General features: G+C 36.8%; 1 protein-coding gene across 2 annotated transcripts in view; it reads right to left on the bottom strand.

Moving 5' to 3' along the window:
• Nucleotides 1-17524: 17524 nt before the first annotated feature.
• Nucleotides 17525-19787, bottom strand: part of LOC121875341 (glutamate-gated chloride channel-like) — a 48218-nt gene continuing 45955 nt past the window's right edge. Inside the window, exon 9 of one of the 2 annotated variants that reach the window (XM_042379870.1) lies at nt 17525-18299. In XM_042379870.1, the coding sequence (XP_042235804.1) occupies nt 18099-18299 (201 nt within the window). In that variant the 3' untranslated portion in view covers nt 17525-18098. Of the gene's footprint in view, nt 18345-19787 lie in introns of both variants that reach the window. The other variant, XM_042379860.1, reaches the window with a different exon arrangement.

Raw genomic sequence — 19787 nt, 5'->3', positions numbered from 1 at the left:
CAAGGAAGTAAATACCAACTTTGTCCCGGAAGTAGATGTTTCCCATTTTTATGATACGAATTTCCCGTTTTCTATGATAATCTACTTCATAAAAATTAAATTTTGATTTCCCCCAAAATTCAATCTGCTTCGAAAAGTCCGATAATCTCTTTCCCGAAATGAAAATAAATCTACTTTTCGGGAAAATGGAGTATTTCTATTTTTATGATACAAATTTCCCCGTTTTCTGCGATAATCTACTTCCACTAAGAATTAGGTAATATTTCCCCAAAATTCGAAATCTACTCCCCAGAAAAGTCGATAACCAACTTTCCCCGGTAGATATTTTTATTTTATGATACAAATTCCCGTTTTCTATGATGTTCTACTTCCATAAAATTAGGTAATATTTCGCAAAATTCGAAAATCTAACGAAAAGTCGATAATCTGCTTTCGAAAGTAGGAGAAAATCTATCTACTTTTCGGAAGTGACTAACCAACTTCGGAAAGTAGATATTTCCCATTTTTATGATACAAAATTTCCCGTTTTCTGATATTCTACTTCGCAAAATTAGGTAATATTTCCCCAAAATTCGAAATCACTTCCCCGAAAGTCGATAATCTACTTTCCCGAAAAGTGAAAATGGTCTACTTTCGGAAGTAGATATTCCTTTCGGAAAGTAGATATTTCCCATTTTTATGATACAAATTTCCCGTTTTCCTGTAATTAATCTACTTCGCAAAATTAGGTAATATTTCCCCAAAATTAAAATCTACTTCCCCGAAGTCGATAATCTACTTTCGAAGTGAAAATCGATCGACTTTTGAGTAGATAATCAACTTCGGAAGTGAATGTTTTTTTTATGATGCAAGTTTCCGTTTTTGTGATTATCTGCTTCCTTAGTGGTGGTATTTTATTCAAATTCGAATCTACTTACGAAAAGTCGATAATCTCTTTTTGGTGAAAATCGATCTACTTTGGGAAATGGGCTCTTTCCTTTCGGAATGTAGATGTTTCATTTTTTGATCCAGTATTTCGTTTTCTATGAGTAATCTGCTTTATAAAATTGGGTATTTTACAAGGATTCGAAATTCTACTTTGAAAAGGTCGATGATCTACTTTCCCGAAAAGTAGAAATCTATCTATTTTGGAAGTAGATAATAGCTTTCTGGAAAGTAGATATTTTCCCATTTTTGTGATTTAAATTTGCGTTTTTCTGTGATAATCTGTTTGAAAATTGGTAATAATATTTCTTAAGATTTAATATATACTCCCCAGAAGAGTCGATAATCTACTTTGATGAAAATCGGTCTGTTTTCAGGAAAGTGGATAACCAACTTTCGAAGCGAATATTTCCCATTTTTTATGATACAATTTCGTTTCTGCTTATTACTTCTATAAATTAGGTAATTTTCCCCAAAAATTCGAAAATCTACTTCCGAAAGGTCGATAATCTACTTTCTAGTAGAAAATCGATCTACTTTTCGAGGAAGTAGATAACCAACTCGGAAAGTAGATATTTCCCATTTTTGTAATACGAAATTTCCCGTTTCTATGATATTCTACTTCATAAATTGTTAATATTTCCCCCAAAATTCAATCTGCTTCCCCGAAAAGTCGATAATCTTTCTAATGAAAATCTATCTACTTTTCGGGAAAGTGAGCTATCTTTCCCGGAAAGTAGATATTTCCATTTTTATAATACAAATTTCGTTTTCTATGATATTCTACTTCGCAAAATTAGGTAATATTTCCCCAAAATTCAATCTACTTCCCGAAGTCGATAATCTACTTTCCCGAGTAGAAAATCTATCTACTTTTCGGAAATAATAACCAACTTTCGGAAAGTAGATATTTCCATTTTTTATGATACAATTTTCCGTTTTCTATGATAATCTATTTCCCAAAATTAGGTAATATTTCCCAAAATTGAAAATCAACTTCCCGAAGTCGATAATCTATAAAAAGTGAAAATCTATCTACTTACTGGGAATTAATAACACTTTCGGAAGTAGATATTTCCCATTTTTTTTATATACAAATTTCCGTTTTCTATGATAATCTACTTCGCAAAATTGGGTAATAATTCTACAAAATTAGAAAATCTACTTCCCGAAGTCGATAATCTCCCAAAGTGAAAATCTATCTACTTTTGGGAAAGTGAATAATAACTTTCGGAAAGTAGATATTTCCCATTTTTTATTATACAAATTTCCGTTTTTCTATGATAATCTACTTCGCAAATTAGGTAATATTTCCCCAAAAGTTAAAATCTACTTCCCGGAAAGTCGATAATCTACTTTCGAAAGTGAAAAATCGATCGCTTTTCGAGAAGTAGATAACCAACTTTCCGGAAAGTAGATATTTCCCATTTTTTATGATACAAATTTCCCGTTTTCTATGATAATCCTTTACCAAAATTAAAATTTCTTTCCCAAAATTCAATCACTTCCGAAAGTCGATAATCACTTTCCCGAATGAAAATCGATCTACTTTCTGGAAAGTAATCAATAACTTTCGAAGTGAATATTTCCATTTTTTATGATACAAATTTCCCGTTTTCTATGGTAATCTGTTCGCAAAATTGGTTAATATTTCCAAATTCGAAAATCTACTTCCCGAAGTCGATAATCTACTTTCCGAAAGTGAAAATCTATCTAAAGTAGATATAACTTTCGGAAAGTAGATATTTCCCATTTTTATGATACAAATTTCCGTTTTCTATGATAATCTGCTTAAAATTAGGTAATATTTCCCAAAATTTGAAAATCTGCTCTGAAAAGTCGATAATCTACTTTCGAAAGTGAAAATCTATCTACTTTTCGGGAAAGTAAATCCAATTTCGGAAAGTAGATATTTCATTTTTTTATGATACAAATTTCCGTTTTCTATGATAATCTACTTTATGTTAATTAATATTTCCCCAAATTCGAAAATCTACTTCCCGAAAAGTCGATAATCTTTACCGAAAAGTGAAAATCTATCTACTTTTCGGGAAGTAGATAATCAACTTTCTGAAGGTGTTCCATTTTTATGATACAAATTTTCCGTTTCTATGATGATCTACTTCTATAAAATTGGTAATATTTCCCCAAAATTCGAAAATCTACTCCCCAGAAAGGATAATCTACTTTCGAAAAGTGAAATAAATTTTCTACTTTTCGGAGGAATAACCAACTTTCCGGAAAGTAGATATTTCCCATTTTTTATGATACAAATTTCGGTTTTCTATGATATTCTGCTTCGTAAAGATTAGGTAATATTTTACAAATTCGAAATCTGTACGAGGTGATTAATCTGCTTTCGAAAGTGAAAAATCTATCTACTTTAAAATGGGTAATCAACTTTCGAAAGTAGATATTTCCCATTTTTATAATACAAATTTCCGTTTTCTATGATATTCTCTTCGCAAATTGGGTAATATTTCCCAAAATTCGAAAATCTACTCCCCGAGAGTCGATAATCTACTTTCCGAAAAGTGAAAATCTATCTACTTTTCGAGGAAAAAATATAACTCAACTTTCGAAGTAGATATTTCCCATTTTTTATGATACAAATTTCCGTTGAAAAAGTAGAAAATCTATCTACTTTTCGGGAAAGTAGATAACCAACTTTCCCGGAAAGTAGATATTTCCCAGTTTTTATGATACAAATTTCCCGTTTTCTATGATAATCTACTTCGCAAAAATTAGGTAATATTTCCCCCAAAATTCGAAAATCTACTTCCCCGAAAAGTCGATAATCTACTTTCCCGAAAAGTAGAAAATCTATCTACTTTTCGGGAAAGTAGATAACCAACTTTCCCGGAAAGTAGATATTTCCCATTTTTATGATACAAATTTCCCGTTTTCTATGATAATCTACTTCGCAAAATTAGGTAATATTTCCCCCAAAATTCGAAAATCTACTTCCCCGAAAAGTCGATAATCTACTTTCCCGAAAAGTAGAAAATCTATCTACTTTTCGGGAAAGTAGATAACCAACTTTCCCGGAAAGTAGATATTTCCCATTTTTTATGATACAAATTTCCCGTTTTCTATGATAATCTACTTCGTAAAATTAGGTAATATTTCCCCCAAAATTCGAAAATCTACTTCCCCGAAAAGTCGATAATCTACTTTCCCGAAAAGTAGAAAATCTATCTACTTTCCGGGAAAGTAGATAACCAACTTTCCCGGAAAGTAGATATTTCCCCTTTTATATGATACAAATTTCCCGCACTGACATTTACATAACATGAGAACACAAGGAGGAAACTGCAGCGGGCCTATTGGCCCATACTGGGTAGTCCAATTTACACCCAACCCCGATCGCTCATATATTCATCCAACCTATGTTTGGAGCTTTTCTTCCTCAGTATGCAGTCAAGCCAACTTGAAGTACTTACACCTCGTTTGGTGTTCCTCCAAACGTTACGGCGTGGAATGATGGTCTCAGAGATGAAGGAGATGATTTTGAACTTTTTTTCAGGTTTGTCTAAAGACTATCCTTATACCTTTACCCATTGGCATTACATTTACTTTTCTTTAAGTTTAGATGACCGTAAAGTAGCTGCATTGGCAGTCTGTCATCCATGCAGGTAACATGGCCAGTCCAACGTAGTTGTTCATGGATAATGGTAGCCTCGATGCTCCTACAGTTGGTGTCAGTGAGAATACTGGCATTTGTTCTCTTGTCTTCCCAGCAAACTCGGAGGATGGAATGTAGTCTACATTGGTGAAAGTTTTCAAGTGCCCTGAGGTGCCTCATGTCTCGCTGCCATACAGCAGTTGGGGGGAGGACCACTGATCGATATATATATTCATGCAGATAATTTCATCTCCCTACAGCTTCATGTCCACGGTGGTGGAAACCGTTAACATTGGAGAGGGAGGTCCCGTTCACTTGGATAGATGGTGGGGGGCGTGGCTGAACCAGGGGCAACCTGAAACAGAATCTGTATATTGCGTACTGTACGTTCACTTCTAGGTTGAAGTGTACATTCGCATCTGCGTAGGAATTCAGTGTGAACAAGTAAGGAAGGCAAGTATAAAAATGGAAAATAGTTGGTGCCAGTACACACCCTTGTTTGGATTTGAAAAAAACCCAACTGGGTGCCATTATATAGGACACTGCCGTTCTAAGAGTTGCCTCACAATGACAGAATTTTGGTGGGTAGTCAAAATGACTGAAGGTCCACACTTGTCTCGTGCGGGCAGCAGGGATCATGCCAGTGGTGCCATAAGATGGTCTAAAGTCACATTAAGATCCAGGAGGAAGTTTTCCGCCTCGGGAGGACTCGAGCGAGAATACTGCAATAACTGCCACAGTCTGACCTGTTTAACAGAACTGTACCCCACACCAGTTGGTCAGGTAATAACTGGACGGAAGGGATAATAAAACTACCATCCAAACCAATGTATTGTAATGAAATTTCTCTCATTATGTACAATATTCCATACAGAGGAGCATTTTTTTTATATATTTATTTTATATATATATATTTTTTTGTAGGGACAACCAGTCATATCAAATTCCAAGTACAGGAATGGAAAGTCTAAAATCGCTAATAAATACAACAGTTGTACCGTACGTGGCAACACTCCTGTGCACAGACTTGACTAGATATGGTTGTCTCGGGCGAGTATCTTGTTGGTTCATCGTCACCACTCACAATCTTATCCTCACCCTTAAATATTATCATTATGTTAGACTCTTTCTTGGGCTTCAGACAAATATTCGCTCATGCTATGCGAAGAGTTTGGCTGGAGAAGGTAAACAACATTGAGGGTGTAGAAAACGCAAGTTATAAACAAACTAGGAATACTTATTACTAAACTCAAGAACACCAAGTTATGCTGTACCATCAAGATGCACTTAACCTAAAATATATTTCAGTATAAAAAATGGTAATAAATATATACTGTAGACAAGGTGGTTGAAGACAGGTGAGAGGACAGTTCGGTAAGAGGCTGGTGACGTCACAACATAGCACCAACAAGGGCGCCGCCCTCAACAAGTCATTAGTCACAAGATCATAGCGCTTTCCCAGATTAATATTATGCTTATAAAATTCTCATGGCTACGTGCATTTACAAAGACGGTTTGGAACAGGCTAGACACACACAAACAGGAGGCGCTGCGACAAATGGTGAAATATTCTCCTCCAACTTTGTTTATAGACAAAATTATATGTAGTATTCACACTAACCACACAGTGTGGGTCCAGAGTGCTGTTACTCGTACGTAGTTGAGACGGTGCAACACTTGTCGCAGCGGCCACACACAGACTCAAGATGCAATATTGTGAAAATGAAAAGCAGTGAGTAAACCTCGTGTATAAGAGGTGGCAAGTAAAAAGGAAAAAAAACGGGACTTTGTCAAGAGACGCCGAGTATATAATAATTGATTTATTCATCATGACGATGGGCGTCAGTAAATTAGGCGGTACTGGTCTTTGTGTAACCAAATTAAAGTTAAGTTATAGAGACACGTTTGTTGTGTTATATATCAACACATTTTAACTATGCCAACACTACCTCGACTCAACGGAGGAAGAGGAGCGCGCAGGTGATTGGCTACTGAGCAGTGGAGGAAGGTGGACGCGTAGGTGATTGGCTACTGGAACATGAAGTCACGAACTCCGCCCCCTCCTCGAGCCAGCAGCAAGATTATCCGCCTGTTCTTCTTTGTTAAAAAAATATAACAGCGATCTGGTCCAGTCAAAATGGGTTGCCTATAACAGTTATAGACAATGCTGTAGACACTCACCAACAGCGTAATTATATACTTCCAAACAAACCATTTTCTGTGTTGGTGTTGTAGTTGAGGGAGCACCACGTCGGGGTGTAGCTGGGTACAACAAACTTGGGGGCATTATTAGTATGAACGCGTCTAATATTAGATCCTATAAATATCACAAGATCTCTGTAGCCATTGACCACAGTCATGTTCACATTCATCAGGGGAAAAAGCAAATAATTCTTACCCTTACTAAGTTTTATCTTTCTCTGGATTTAGTTTTATAATGCTAATAATAATTCTTTCGTTATTGCTAATTCTCAGGTAGGTATCTCAACATGCTCATAAGACATTAAAAAGGTAGAAGCTTACGACTTGCCGGTCTATTTCAGTCCTAAAATAATAATAACCAAAAATAATAATAAAAAAAAAAATAAATAAAAATAATAATAATAATAATAATAATAATAATAATAATAATAATAGTAATAAAAATAATAAAATTAAGTTTAAAAAAATACTTATCGACTCAAATGGCAAGTCAAGGAGGAGATACTGTAATTATGGAGCTAAGGAACAAGGCGATAATTATGGAGCTTAAAATATTAATACTGTAATAATAATAATAATAATAAATTATAATAATTTACTCTCCTATTTAACAATTTTGATTGGAAACATATAGTGAAATATTGAAGAAAAAAATAGTTTCAATATTCGATCCTCAAGTCTTGAAATGTTCCTAACGTGTTTGCCTGATGGAGTTTTATTTAATTAAAATCTGCATTTTATAGGAACCTTCAGGACAAAAAAAAAATATAAAGCAAACTCCTAATTCTAAGATAAATCGTAGATGAAAAACGAAATTAATGTAGTTTTATTGAGCGGAAGGAAGCAATGACGTAACACTACTCTATCATAGAAAATGGAGTAAAAATGAAATTTAAGCAAGGAAGACTTAGCTGAACAAGAGAGCACTCACAGGAGAAATGGCGGGAACACAAAGCACGTACTTGAGACCAAGTACGTACTCAAGGGCAAACACGCACTTGGGATAAGGGGGCTCTCAAGCGAAAGTGCATGAAATAGCGACCCGAATTTTTGAACTTGTCTGCTCCCGTTCAACACAAGTGAGACCGAGGCGGCTGAGGGGCCAAAAGTCCGGGAAACACAGGGTCACACTCCGTCAGTAATACACGCGTGTTTCTTAATACATCCGCCTGGAAATGAGTCCGGATGGGTAAGAAGAGAGGGATGCGTAAAAGGGAGTGAATAGGAAAAGGAAGGAAGGAAAAACAAGACTAAACACTCCAGAAGAGAAAATGGAAACTCTGGAAAGAATAAGTTGAAACAGAAAACGAGTAAAGTGGAAAGAAGAGAGAGAGAAGATGAAAGAGAAAACACACTGAAAGTCAAAGTGAAAACTGTTGACTATCTTAACAAACCAATGACCCAATCTTGAAAAATAATGAAACGTAACCTAACTTAACCTGTGTTATATGAGAGAGAGAGAGAGATTAATATTTTTTTCAGCATTGACGGACTAGAAAGATATAGATAGAGATTAGAGCAATAATAAGAAAGATGGAATTTGGAATGAGAGGAAAGGAGAGTTATAGACAAAGGTAAACAAACTTGACTATGGAAGACGAGAAAGAAAAAAAAAGAGGAAAATTAAACCTTTCGAATGTAAGGACTGACTGATAGATTCGACTGACTGACTGACCGATAGATTCGACTGACTGATTAACTGATTGACTAGAACTTTACGAATATTGAAATATACTTTGATTTAACACAGGATACAGGTGAAGTAGTGTAGTGAAGAACAGGCGACAGGTGAAGTAGTGTAGTGAAGAACAGGCGACAGGTGAGGTAGTGTAGTGAAGAACAGGCGACAGGTGAGGTGAAGAACAGGTGAATAAGGTGACTCACTTCCACTATTGGTTCCTTTGGATGCTTCAACTCTCTCCTTCCATTGGTCAATCAAACTGGCTTGTGTAACTAGCCACCTCATTGGCTACTCAGATGACGTTCCTACTGAACTCAACAAAGTGGCTCTTCCTATTGGTCCATCCTACTCTGTACCGCCCATTGGCTCTGCATCTTATCGATCCATGTAACACGCTTACCTATTGGTTAATCAGACGCGCTTTTCTATTGGCCCTGTGTTCCGTGACCGCCCTGGTTGCCAAGTGTCGCGGGACCGCAAGAATGTACTTTTACACGCTATGATTGGTACAGGCGCTCTACAAAATAACCAATCACGTGCTTCAATACACGCGTAATCACTTATGACTGGCCCTCCATTAACCTCTATTGGGACGCTTAATTATCAGAAATAACCTAAGATATTAATTTTATTTTAGTTTATTTTTTGATTCCCGTTTTCTTTCATCTCAGTAGAGGCGCTGAAGGGTAAACTGAGACAATAATACCATTTCGTTGTCAAGGATAAACTATAATATCCTGTCCACCAATTAGCTACCCTGACTATCATCTGTACATCTGGCTACCATAACAACCATCTGTACATCTGGCTACCATGGCTACCATCTTTACAGTTGGCTACCACGACTAGATCTACACAACCTACCAATGAAACGCCCTTAAAAGAAACTTGTTCGTTAATTTACAGTTCACTATTCAAATTGGCAATTAATTTTGTGTTTAGCTTTTCAAATTAAATTTTACACGATATACGGTATTGTTTATTAGCCAGAACTTAGTCAAACTTAAAAAAAGATCAACTCCAGTTCCACTTTATTGTGTTATTGTTGATATTCATGATAGAAGTGACAAAAAAAATGAAAAATAAAACATGGGGATATTTTAGTGCAACATAAGACCAACACACCTCCGAGGTATGACGTCATCAGCGTTTCCACCAACACACTTGAGCTATGACGTCATCATGCAGTTTTGCCAGATGCCCCAATTTTGAGAAATTTTATATTTCCTTATAGACGAAGAATTAACTACAGTGATCTGTGAACAATATATAAATAATAGTTCTTGAATATTGGAGCTTTGCGAATTAAGCGACTATTTTATTTAATAAGAAAACCCGAAAATATGTTATTAGTATTATTCTGGAGTTTCCTTTAAGTACATATAAGTTCTATACATATATGGCTGCATTAAAAAAAATCAATATTTTTTTTTCAATTTACGCATCAAAACAAGACCTTGACAACGAAACAGGAGTCAACATCATGATAAATAACATTGGCCTCGGGACTCTGTTTACACTCAACACGTCACGAATCCTCCTCAACATGGTGGAATTTGGGACGTATAATCATGAAGGTCCTTGACAAGTCTTCAAAAAAATGATAACCATTATCCCGTGGCCAAGAAAAAGACTATTATCCAACTTTTCTTAATAGTGATCTTGTTATCTCTTTACCCCAAGGGAATTTTGTGGGTGTAGAGCTGCCTGTAGGCGTTAAAATATGATCATTTGTAAATACGCAACAGATATTAAACCTATGACATCTTAAGGGTACTGGAGTAGATTTTTCATATTTTTTTTTGTTCTTTTAAAAGTTTGGAACACAACTAATATACACACTACGCTTAAGGGTTTAGACCATCGCTCACTGCTCGTCAAATGGGCCCTTAGTCTTTATGGGCCCTTAGTCTTTATGGGCCCTTAGTCTTCATGGCCTTTCAGGGTTTACGGTTTTATTGAGTCTCAATCCTAATTGGCCCTGATATAAACAACCTCAGCCTAAATGGCTACAGTAGGCTGTTGCCGATTAGTACTAGGTTCTATTAGTACATGGACGTATTAGGATATGGATCTATTAGGACTCGGACCTATTAGGGCATGGATCTATTAGGACTCGGACCTATTAGGGCATGGATCTATTAGGGCATGGATCTATTAGGACTCGGACCTATTAGGGCAGGGATCTATTAGGACACGGACCTATTAGGGCATGGATCTATTAGGACTCGGACCTATTAGGACACAGGGTCCATTTGACCGACAGCTGGACCAACAACCTGCAAGAGATGTGGTCAAGAAACGTCCTTTGTTTTCAATAAAGTTCTCAACCCTTTAATAATTTTGGGGGGTGGGGGGGCTGTGGGGAGGGGTGTGGGGGAGGGTGTGGGGAGGGTGTGGTGGGGGAGGTGGGGAGGGGTGGGGACAGATTGTGGGGGATAGTATGGGGGAGGGCGTGGGGAGAGGATGGGAGAGAGGTGTGTGGGGGAGAGGATGTGGGGAGAGGGTGTGGGGAGGGGTGGGGGGGAGAGGGTGGGGACAGATTGTGGGGATAGGGGGAGTATGTGGGGGAGAGGGTGTGTGGGGACGTGGTGGGGGAGGGTGTGGGACAGATTGTGGGGGATAGTATGGGGGGAGGGCGTGGGGGGAGATGTGGGAGAGAGGGTGTGTGGGGAGGGTGGGGAGAAGGTGGGGGGAGAGGTGTGGGACAGATTGTGGGGATAGTATGGGGGAGGGCGTGGGGAGGGATGGGGAGAGGGTGTGTGGGGAGGGTGTGGGGGGTGGGAGTGAGGGGAGGGTGTGAGGACAGATTGTGGGGGTTGGGCGTGGGGGAGAGGATATGGGGGAGAGGATGTGAGGGAGGGTGTGGGTGTACGGAAGGAGGGAGGGAGGGAATAAAGTAGAAGGGAGACATGGGGGGTGAGGGAGTAAAAGAGTAGAGAGAAGGTGGGGAGGAGGAGAGTAAAGGAAGGGGTAGGAGAGGAAGTAGGGAATATATTATTATTTCTACGACGAAAAAAAAACAACTGTGCGTCACTACTTTTTAACTACCATCAACATTATTATTAATATTAATATTATTTTTATTATTATTATTATTACTTTTTTGGCTTCTATTTAAAAAGATCCTCTCCATATCATCTGGTTTTCAAATCACACACACACAAACACACACACACACACTAACAAAATCTAATGCTAAATATTTTGTCTTTCAACATGTGTACATCGATATATATTTATGTATCTATTTATATAAGTTCTTCATCACCTTTCAGAAATCTATCGAGAATACAGAAACGTAAAATACGTAAAAATACGTAAAAATACGTAAAAATACTAAACACCTTCCTGATGCGTTCACGAGTGTCGAATCTTGGTAACGTAGGTGTGTAAACAGACTTAAGTAGGATTCAATGCGAACGGCGAAAGAAACAGGCGAGTATCGGTAGCCTTGGTCGGCCCTAAAACACACACACACACAATACACTCCTGAACCGTCGACTAAAAGAACAGTTCAAACAAGAAAATTTAATAATCTGTTACTATTATATTGAAAACTGTCTTTACCCTAATATAGATGCTTCATTATACTGTATAGCCCCATCCCCTAAAAGATAATTTAAACCAACCATAAAAGGAATTACACCCCCTCAAATAAAATCAGACTCCATAATGTCAAAAATCAGTAGTTTTTTTCTTTTTGTTTAGTCTAGAGTACAAATGACTGAGTAGTTGGGTAGTATTGTGTACAGTATGTGTGGTGGTGTACTCAAGTGTATATAATAGCCGTTCCAGGAGTATATTCTGAAAAAAATAATATGCTATTTTTTTTAAGAGAATAGTATTAACTTGTGAAGAACAGTTTAACAATAGGGGCTTTAGTTACAACCATTAATTCTTCTTCACCACAAATATTGGATAAATGTTTCTTTTATATGTCATTATTTCTTTTTAACTCTTCAATATTGACCACACTATCAGGCCGACCCTAACATGTACTACGCTTTGTTATGAATCAAGTTCATCTCCAAAACAAAATCCTGTCCATCAGTTCATGACCAACAAGAAACAACAGCGACCAAAGATAATTATAATTTGTTATATATAAAAAAAGAGACTATTTTGGTAGCTTTTCTCGATTCAACAAAAGTCTAACCCTTTTATAGACAATCTGGACACCTTTTGGATAACGTGAGTCCTGAAACATGCACACTCACTCACTCACTCACTCACATTAAAAAAAGGCAGCGTTCCTTATAACCAGTCTTCAATGGACATCATAAAAATCCCTTTTGCCAAGATCTGAAGTAAATACAACACAAAAAAGGTACAAAAGACAGCTTGGCTATTTTAAAATTCGTGTATGAGGTAACATTGAACAGGAAAATAAATCGAGATCACCTGAATATTAGCCACTCCAGTTTATTTCACCTGATAATTCAACACCTTAACGTCACCAGGAAGGAATTAGGTTAAGTTAGGTTTGGTTAGCATTAAATTTGATTAGATTAGGATAGGTTAGGTTAGCTCTAGGGTGTTTAATCATCAGTGTGAAAATAAGCTGTGATACCTAATCTTCATGTGAGCTTTAAACTGTTACCAGCGTTTTACAGCAAGCGTTATCAAGTAAGCTGGTGACTAATACATCCAATGGTCTACTGTATGGCATCATTCATAATAATACAATAAAAGATCTATTGTATATCTGCTATAATACAATATAGATGAGATAGAAGCATCATGAAGTGTAAGCGTATATAATGCAACAGTGGTAATGATAATGCAACAGAGAGAGAGAGAGAGAGAGAAGTTATGATGAAAATATAATGAACTAATACAATAATAACAGAAAAATAAGATAAACGCGGTAATAATAGTGTTAAGGTGATAATACAAATAATAACAATGATAATGCAGTAAATATCGATTGTAAATAAAACATATGATAGTTAACATAATAATGAAATAATACTTAATAATTAATACAATGGAAGATAAGAAAGTGATGGTGAGAATAACACGATACAAAAAAAAATAACTAAAGAAATAGAATAATGAAAAAAAATTACTGAAGAGAGAAACAAGAGAAATGAGATAAAATATAAAAATAAAAACAAAATCATTGAAGAAATATAATAATGAAAAAATTAATAAAATTTTTAAAGGTGGTTAAAAGATATGTGGTAAATGTTAACTTAATACAGTTATTTGTTAATGAAGAACAGAATATACAAGGTTTAATACAGAGTTACTTGTTAATGAAGAACACAAGACTTAATTACTACACAGTTATTTGTTAATGAAGAACAGAATACAAGACTAAATACAATTACTAGTTAATGGAGAACACAATACTTAATTAATACACAGTTACTAGTTAATAAAGAACACAAGACTTAATTAATACACAGTTACTAGTTAATAAAGAACACAAGACTTAATTAATACACAGTTACTAGTTAATGGAGACAGAATAGCTATCTCTTGGGTCATGATCAGTGAGATGATGAAATGTTACACAGTGAGAGATTCTAAAAGTCTCTCAGTTAATAATTGTTCTCAATGTCAAGTACAATACCTTAGGTAGAAAATACTCCATAGCACAATGTTATAATATATATATGTATATATTTATCTTGTTTCCAGTTTCAGACAGTCGAAAATGTTCATCCACACTTCAATAATTACCAATGGAGAACTTAATTGCACATGTTGACACCGTATTTGTAAATGCCACATCATTTTTTTTTTTCACATTTCACAACAAATCTGACAAATATATTGTTTTGTTTTTTTACACTTTACCAAAATTTTTAAACAGATTCAAATATATTTTACTCTCAAATAGTTGATTTTTCACAACTAATAATTTTTTTTTGTGACTCATTTTTTTTTACCAAACTCAATAATTTTCATACAGCTGGATTTTATTGAATTTTTAAACGAAGAAAAATTATTGTTGTGGCGTTATGTTGAATACCGTAACTTGAGGTTCAGTTGAGATAATAAAAGTACTACAGATAATTCCCGTTACTGTACTTGAAGGATTATTTAGGATTACAGAACTGGACGATACTGTATTGTGGATTCAGTATGTAAACATTAGACGTCAATATTATTGTTCATCAGACCTTAATACACCATTATTAGGTTAAGTGTGATTTTTTTTAAGGTGACCTAGGTGACCTGATACATAAATTCACCTGACTGGGGAAATACACCTGTAACCCATCCTAACCTAGTAATCTAACCTAGGTGAATAATTAGGGTCACCTTAAACATTCACAGGTAACATGTTGCTATGGTGATTTTTGGTTCCATAAACACATTATTAACATCTCCATACACACAAACATCTCCACACAAATGATGTTTTATATTAGTTTCGAGCCAATGGTCGTAACACTTAGCGGTCCAATGATATAAAAAAAATATGAAAAAAATCTCCATATGGTTGCAGCAATGAACAATGACCTTGGACACACACACACACACACACACACACACATACATCAACAATCCCAAACATAGACACAGACACCCACACATATACAATGTATATATGTATATGCATATATATATATATAAATACACACATCCATACCAAGTAATAAACACACAGAAACGAAGTGATATAATGTTACCACACAAACTGGTTTTATTTCACAATGAAGGTCCCTGTGTGTTAGAAGCTCAGAGAGAAAAATTGTGTTTTTGTGTACGCATCTCAAACACACACACATACACACACGTATGCACACACACCTCCGGAATGTACACCAGCAGTTATAGGGGCACCTGTCAGAATGCACCAAGACACAGATGCTTCCCTATAATCGTGTCCTTGAGTGGAAAGTCAGAATGAAAACACTAAAAAACAAATGACTCACGACTACGTCCACACTCTTGCCACCCTCAACACTCACTGCCGAATGGACTTGAGCACCACCAATATAATTAAGCTATTTCTAATGGCTCCTTACACCACCACATTAATAAATTACAATATTATAATGGCTCCTTATACCATTAAGTATTAATATTCTTAATGGCGCTTTACTTAACACACTCAAAAGCCATTATGACAAACTTAATTTTGTCTTCAAGATGATCATAAAAAGTTTCCTGGGCTTAAGAAGTTATTAAGTGTCTCAGCAGACTGTCTTAAGAGTTCTGTAAGCAAGAAGCTATTTAAACAAGAGGACTTTACAATGTATATCTCATTATACCATTATATAGTATCTTCGTCCTCCTTAATTATAAAAGTTTTAATTTTTCAATAAACATATAAATACTTTCATGAAGTATATCTTACCATATACTTCACAATATTCCTTTTTTAATATAATGATACCTGTACTTTGTTTCATTCAAGTTACAAATAATATCCATAAGTACATCTCAAAATTTTCAAATATAATTACTGCACATACACTATTCATTCAACCTAATTACCAAACGTAATTACTGTACTCGTTACACCTTTATAATTACACAATGTATGTATCCAACACAAAGTTTTCCAAAGTTTTTTCACATCTCAAATCTTGAACACACAACACTCTCACGTTGCAATACTCCATACTAAATATTTTAATACACAACTGAGAGATGGTATACCACTTTGTATGTATATTTTTCAAGAGCAGTTTAATACACAGAGTGAGTATAGACACACATATCCACAAATGAATACATCAAAACAGCTATAATTCTCATCTCATCTCAATCATCTCCACTACAAGTTTCTGTACCACTGAAGAAGTAATTGATGTTTACTTTAGGTTATGGTGTATGTGTAAGGTATGGTGAAGGTGTGTAAAGTATGGTGCAGGTCTGTACAGTATAACGCAGGTCTGTACAGTATGGCGCAGGTCTGTACAGTATGGTGGAGGTATGTACAGTATGGTGCATGTCTGTACAGTATGGTGTAGGTATAATGCATGTCTCCCTCTATCAGAATCAAAACAAGAACAAACCACATTACATCCTGCCTCGTATGATTAAAGAAAATGGGGTCTTGGCTCTCACCATAGTTTACACATAAGGAAAATGAGAAATAGCCCCCCACCCTCCCCCCCATATTAAAAAACAAAAATAATGTGGCCATGAATGATAACTTTAGTCCATTTGGTCTTTAAAATATTCCTAATTTAATGTTGAAATATTGAAGCTTACTGAACAACTTCAGACTTATATAAATAGGTGTTAAAATCTGTTACCTATAGGTTGTGTTTACATAGTGTAAGGTTGTGTTTACATAGTGTAAGGTTGTTTATATAGTGTAAGGTTGTTTATATAGTGTACAGTTGTGTTTATATAGTGTAAGGATGTTTATATAGTGTAAAGTTGTTTACATAGTGTAAGGATGTTTATATAGTGTAAAGTTGTGTTATATAGTGTAAGGATGTTTATATAGTGTAAAGTTGTGTTTATATAGTGTAAGGTTGTTTATATAGTGTAAGGATGTTTATATAGTGTAAAGTTGTGTTATATAGTGTAAGGATGTTTATATAGTGTAAAGTTGTGTTTATATAGTGTAAGGTTGTTTATATAGTGTAAGGATGTTTATATAGTGTAAGGATGTTTAAAGATACACTTATATATATAGTGTTTATAGTGAAGTTATGCCAATGTTTATATTTTCATTCTGAGAGTTTGTTGTTTATCGCCACAGTAGATTCTGGTAGGGATTTTTTATTAGTTTTATAATGAGCAATGAAAGGATACCACTACCCACACTACCAGTACCTCCACACGATTATCCACACTACCAGTACCTCCATACACCACTACCTACACTACCACTACCTCCACACCACACTACTACCAACACTACCAGTATCTCCACACCCACCACTACCAACGCTACCAGTACCTCCACACCACACTACTACCAACACTACCAGTACCTCCACACCCACCACTACCAACGCTACCAGTATCTCCACACCCAGTATACCTCCACACCACACTACTACCAACACTACCAGTACCTCCACACCCACCACTACCAACGCTACCAGTATCTCCACACCCACCACTACCAATGCTACCACTACCTCCACACCACACTACTACCAACACTACCAGTACCTCCACACCCACCATTACCAACGCTACCAGTACCTCCACACCACACTACCAGTACCTCCACACCCACCACTACCAACACTACACCAGCCTTAAGTAAACCTTTTGATTCACTGCGGGGAGAATTTCGTTCATCTTTCATCATCTTTAAATCCTCTTACATCATTGTTTTGGTTTTCACAGAGAATTTCTTCACCACCTTGGAAACAAAAATATACCTGTTAAGAGACTCACCTTAACACCTTAACACTAAATGAAGAGTTCACTACATCTCTCCTTGTCTTTATTGAACATTTAAAAGCTAGTTTGAGTTCACCTATACGGTTTGGGTATTGCGGATGAGCGTTTCACAGGCTGGCTTCCCCTTACAACCAGAAGCTGCACTTTACCCCTCTTACAAGGCAGCAACCCACGTCTTGAGGACAATAGACACCCCACCCCTTTCTCTCAGAGCTGGAGAGGACATTCGCATCCTCCTTAAACTAATGTCTAGGGTGGGTGTGTCCGTGACCGTGTTCGTGTCCGCTTGCATGCCCGAGGGAGTGCTGGCTTCCGTCTCTTCCTCTCGTCTTAAGGATGTGGTGGGGCCTCCTCCTCCTCCCGGAAGAGGTAGGTACTCCAGTAGACCACGTTGAAAAGTGCGAAGACGAGCGGGAAGGTGATCCTCGAGATGACGTCGATCCTTTTGCTCCTGCTGGGGAACTTGGAGAGCCAGGAGCCACAGCAGCGTCGCGGCGGCTGAGGATGCATGTGGATCTCACACTGCCGCGCCTTGTCCAGGGAGAGACCGTCCCCGTGGGCTCTCATCAGTGGCTTCTGTTAACACCAGCAGCAGTACTCACTAAGCTAACACATTCAAGGCAATAGAGACCAGCTAGGCTATTAGGGGGGGGACACTAGGCTACAGTTACCGAAGCTTAAGGACTACCAGGCTACAGGAACCCCGTCTTACAGTCTACAGGGAACACTATTCTACAGTCGACGTGGCTACTTGCAACACTAATCTACAGTCTACATAGCTGCACTAATCCACAGTCTACAGGGAACATTGATCTACAATCTACAGTGATCACTAACCTACAGTCTACAGAGAACACTAATCTACAGTCTACTCTACTACAGGCTACAGTAGACAGTCTACAAAAGTAAGCAACACTTAAATACAGTAATTAACTTATCTCGCATTATTGCCAAAACAAAATACTTTATTGCAAGTTAGGTTAGATTAAGTCAGGTCAGGTCAAGTCAGGTTAGGTTAGGTTAGGTTAGGTTAGGAGCCTCTTGTTATGTTGCAGTTTATGAGGGACTTCTGTATATAGACAATTGACTAAGACACTATACGTTATAACGAAGTGTCTTTACAGTGAAACCTCCCTATAACGGAATTTCTCTCTCCATATAATCCGTTAGATGGGGTGTTCACATCTAACGGATCCTCGATATAACGGACTTTCCTCTCTGTATAAATCGTTAAATAAAGGTTTCATTGTAGGTGATAATCCATATTTGATAATTTTGAATAAGTAAGAATATATATTGGGCATTGTTCTTGATAATTCTGAACAAAGGAATAAATATAATGAGATAATTCTTGATAATTCTGAACAACTGAAGACATATTGGCGATAATTCTTGCTAATTCTGAACAACAAATTAAGAGTGTTAGTGGTTGATAATTCTGAACAAGAAAGTATTAAATATGATGATTAATTGTGAATTCCCTCATAAAGAGTTAAACCAAAAGGTCAGTTATCCTATAGGCACTGTGGGGGGAAGCAAGGGTACAGGGGAGAGAGGCACTGAACCTGACAAGGGAGACAAAGTTGGCACCATTCTAAGGAGTCGTATCAGGGGTCAAAGTTGGCACCATTCTAAGGAGTCGTATCAGGGGTCAAAGTTGGCACCATTCTAAGGAGTCATATCAGGGGACAAAGTTGGCACCATTCTAAGGAGTCGTATCAGGGGTCAAAGTTGGCACCATTCTAAGGAGTCATATCAGGGGACAAAGTTGGCACCATTCTAAGGAGTCATATCAGGGGACAAAGTTGACACCATTCTAAGGAGTCGTATCAGGGGTCAAGGTTGGCACTATTTCAAGGGGTCATATCAGGGGTTCATATGCAGGCACCATTCCGTTTAAACTGAATAGTGCCAACATTTGAACCACCAATTCTCCATTCCAGGTTGCGCGCGCACTTTGAATAACAGAGCCACCTATCTCAAACCAATGAAGTTACTGCAGCGAAAACAAACTGCTGT

This window comes from Homarus americanus, unplaced genomic scaffold (assembly GCF_018991925.1).
Source record: "Homarus americanus isolate GMGI-L3 unplaced genomic scaffold, GMGI_Hamer_2.0 scaffold9110, whole genome shotgun sequence".
NCBI lineage: Eukaryota > Metazoa > Arthropoda > Malacostraca > Decapoda > Nephropidae > Homarus > Homarus americanus.
The sequence above is the reverse complement of the archived record's forward strand: the minus strand, read 5'-3'. Positions and strand labels throughout refer to the sequence as shown.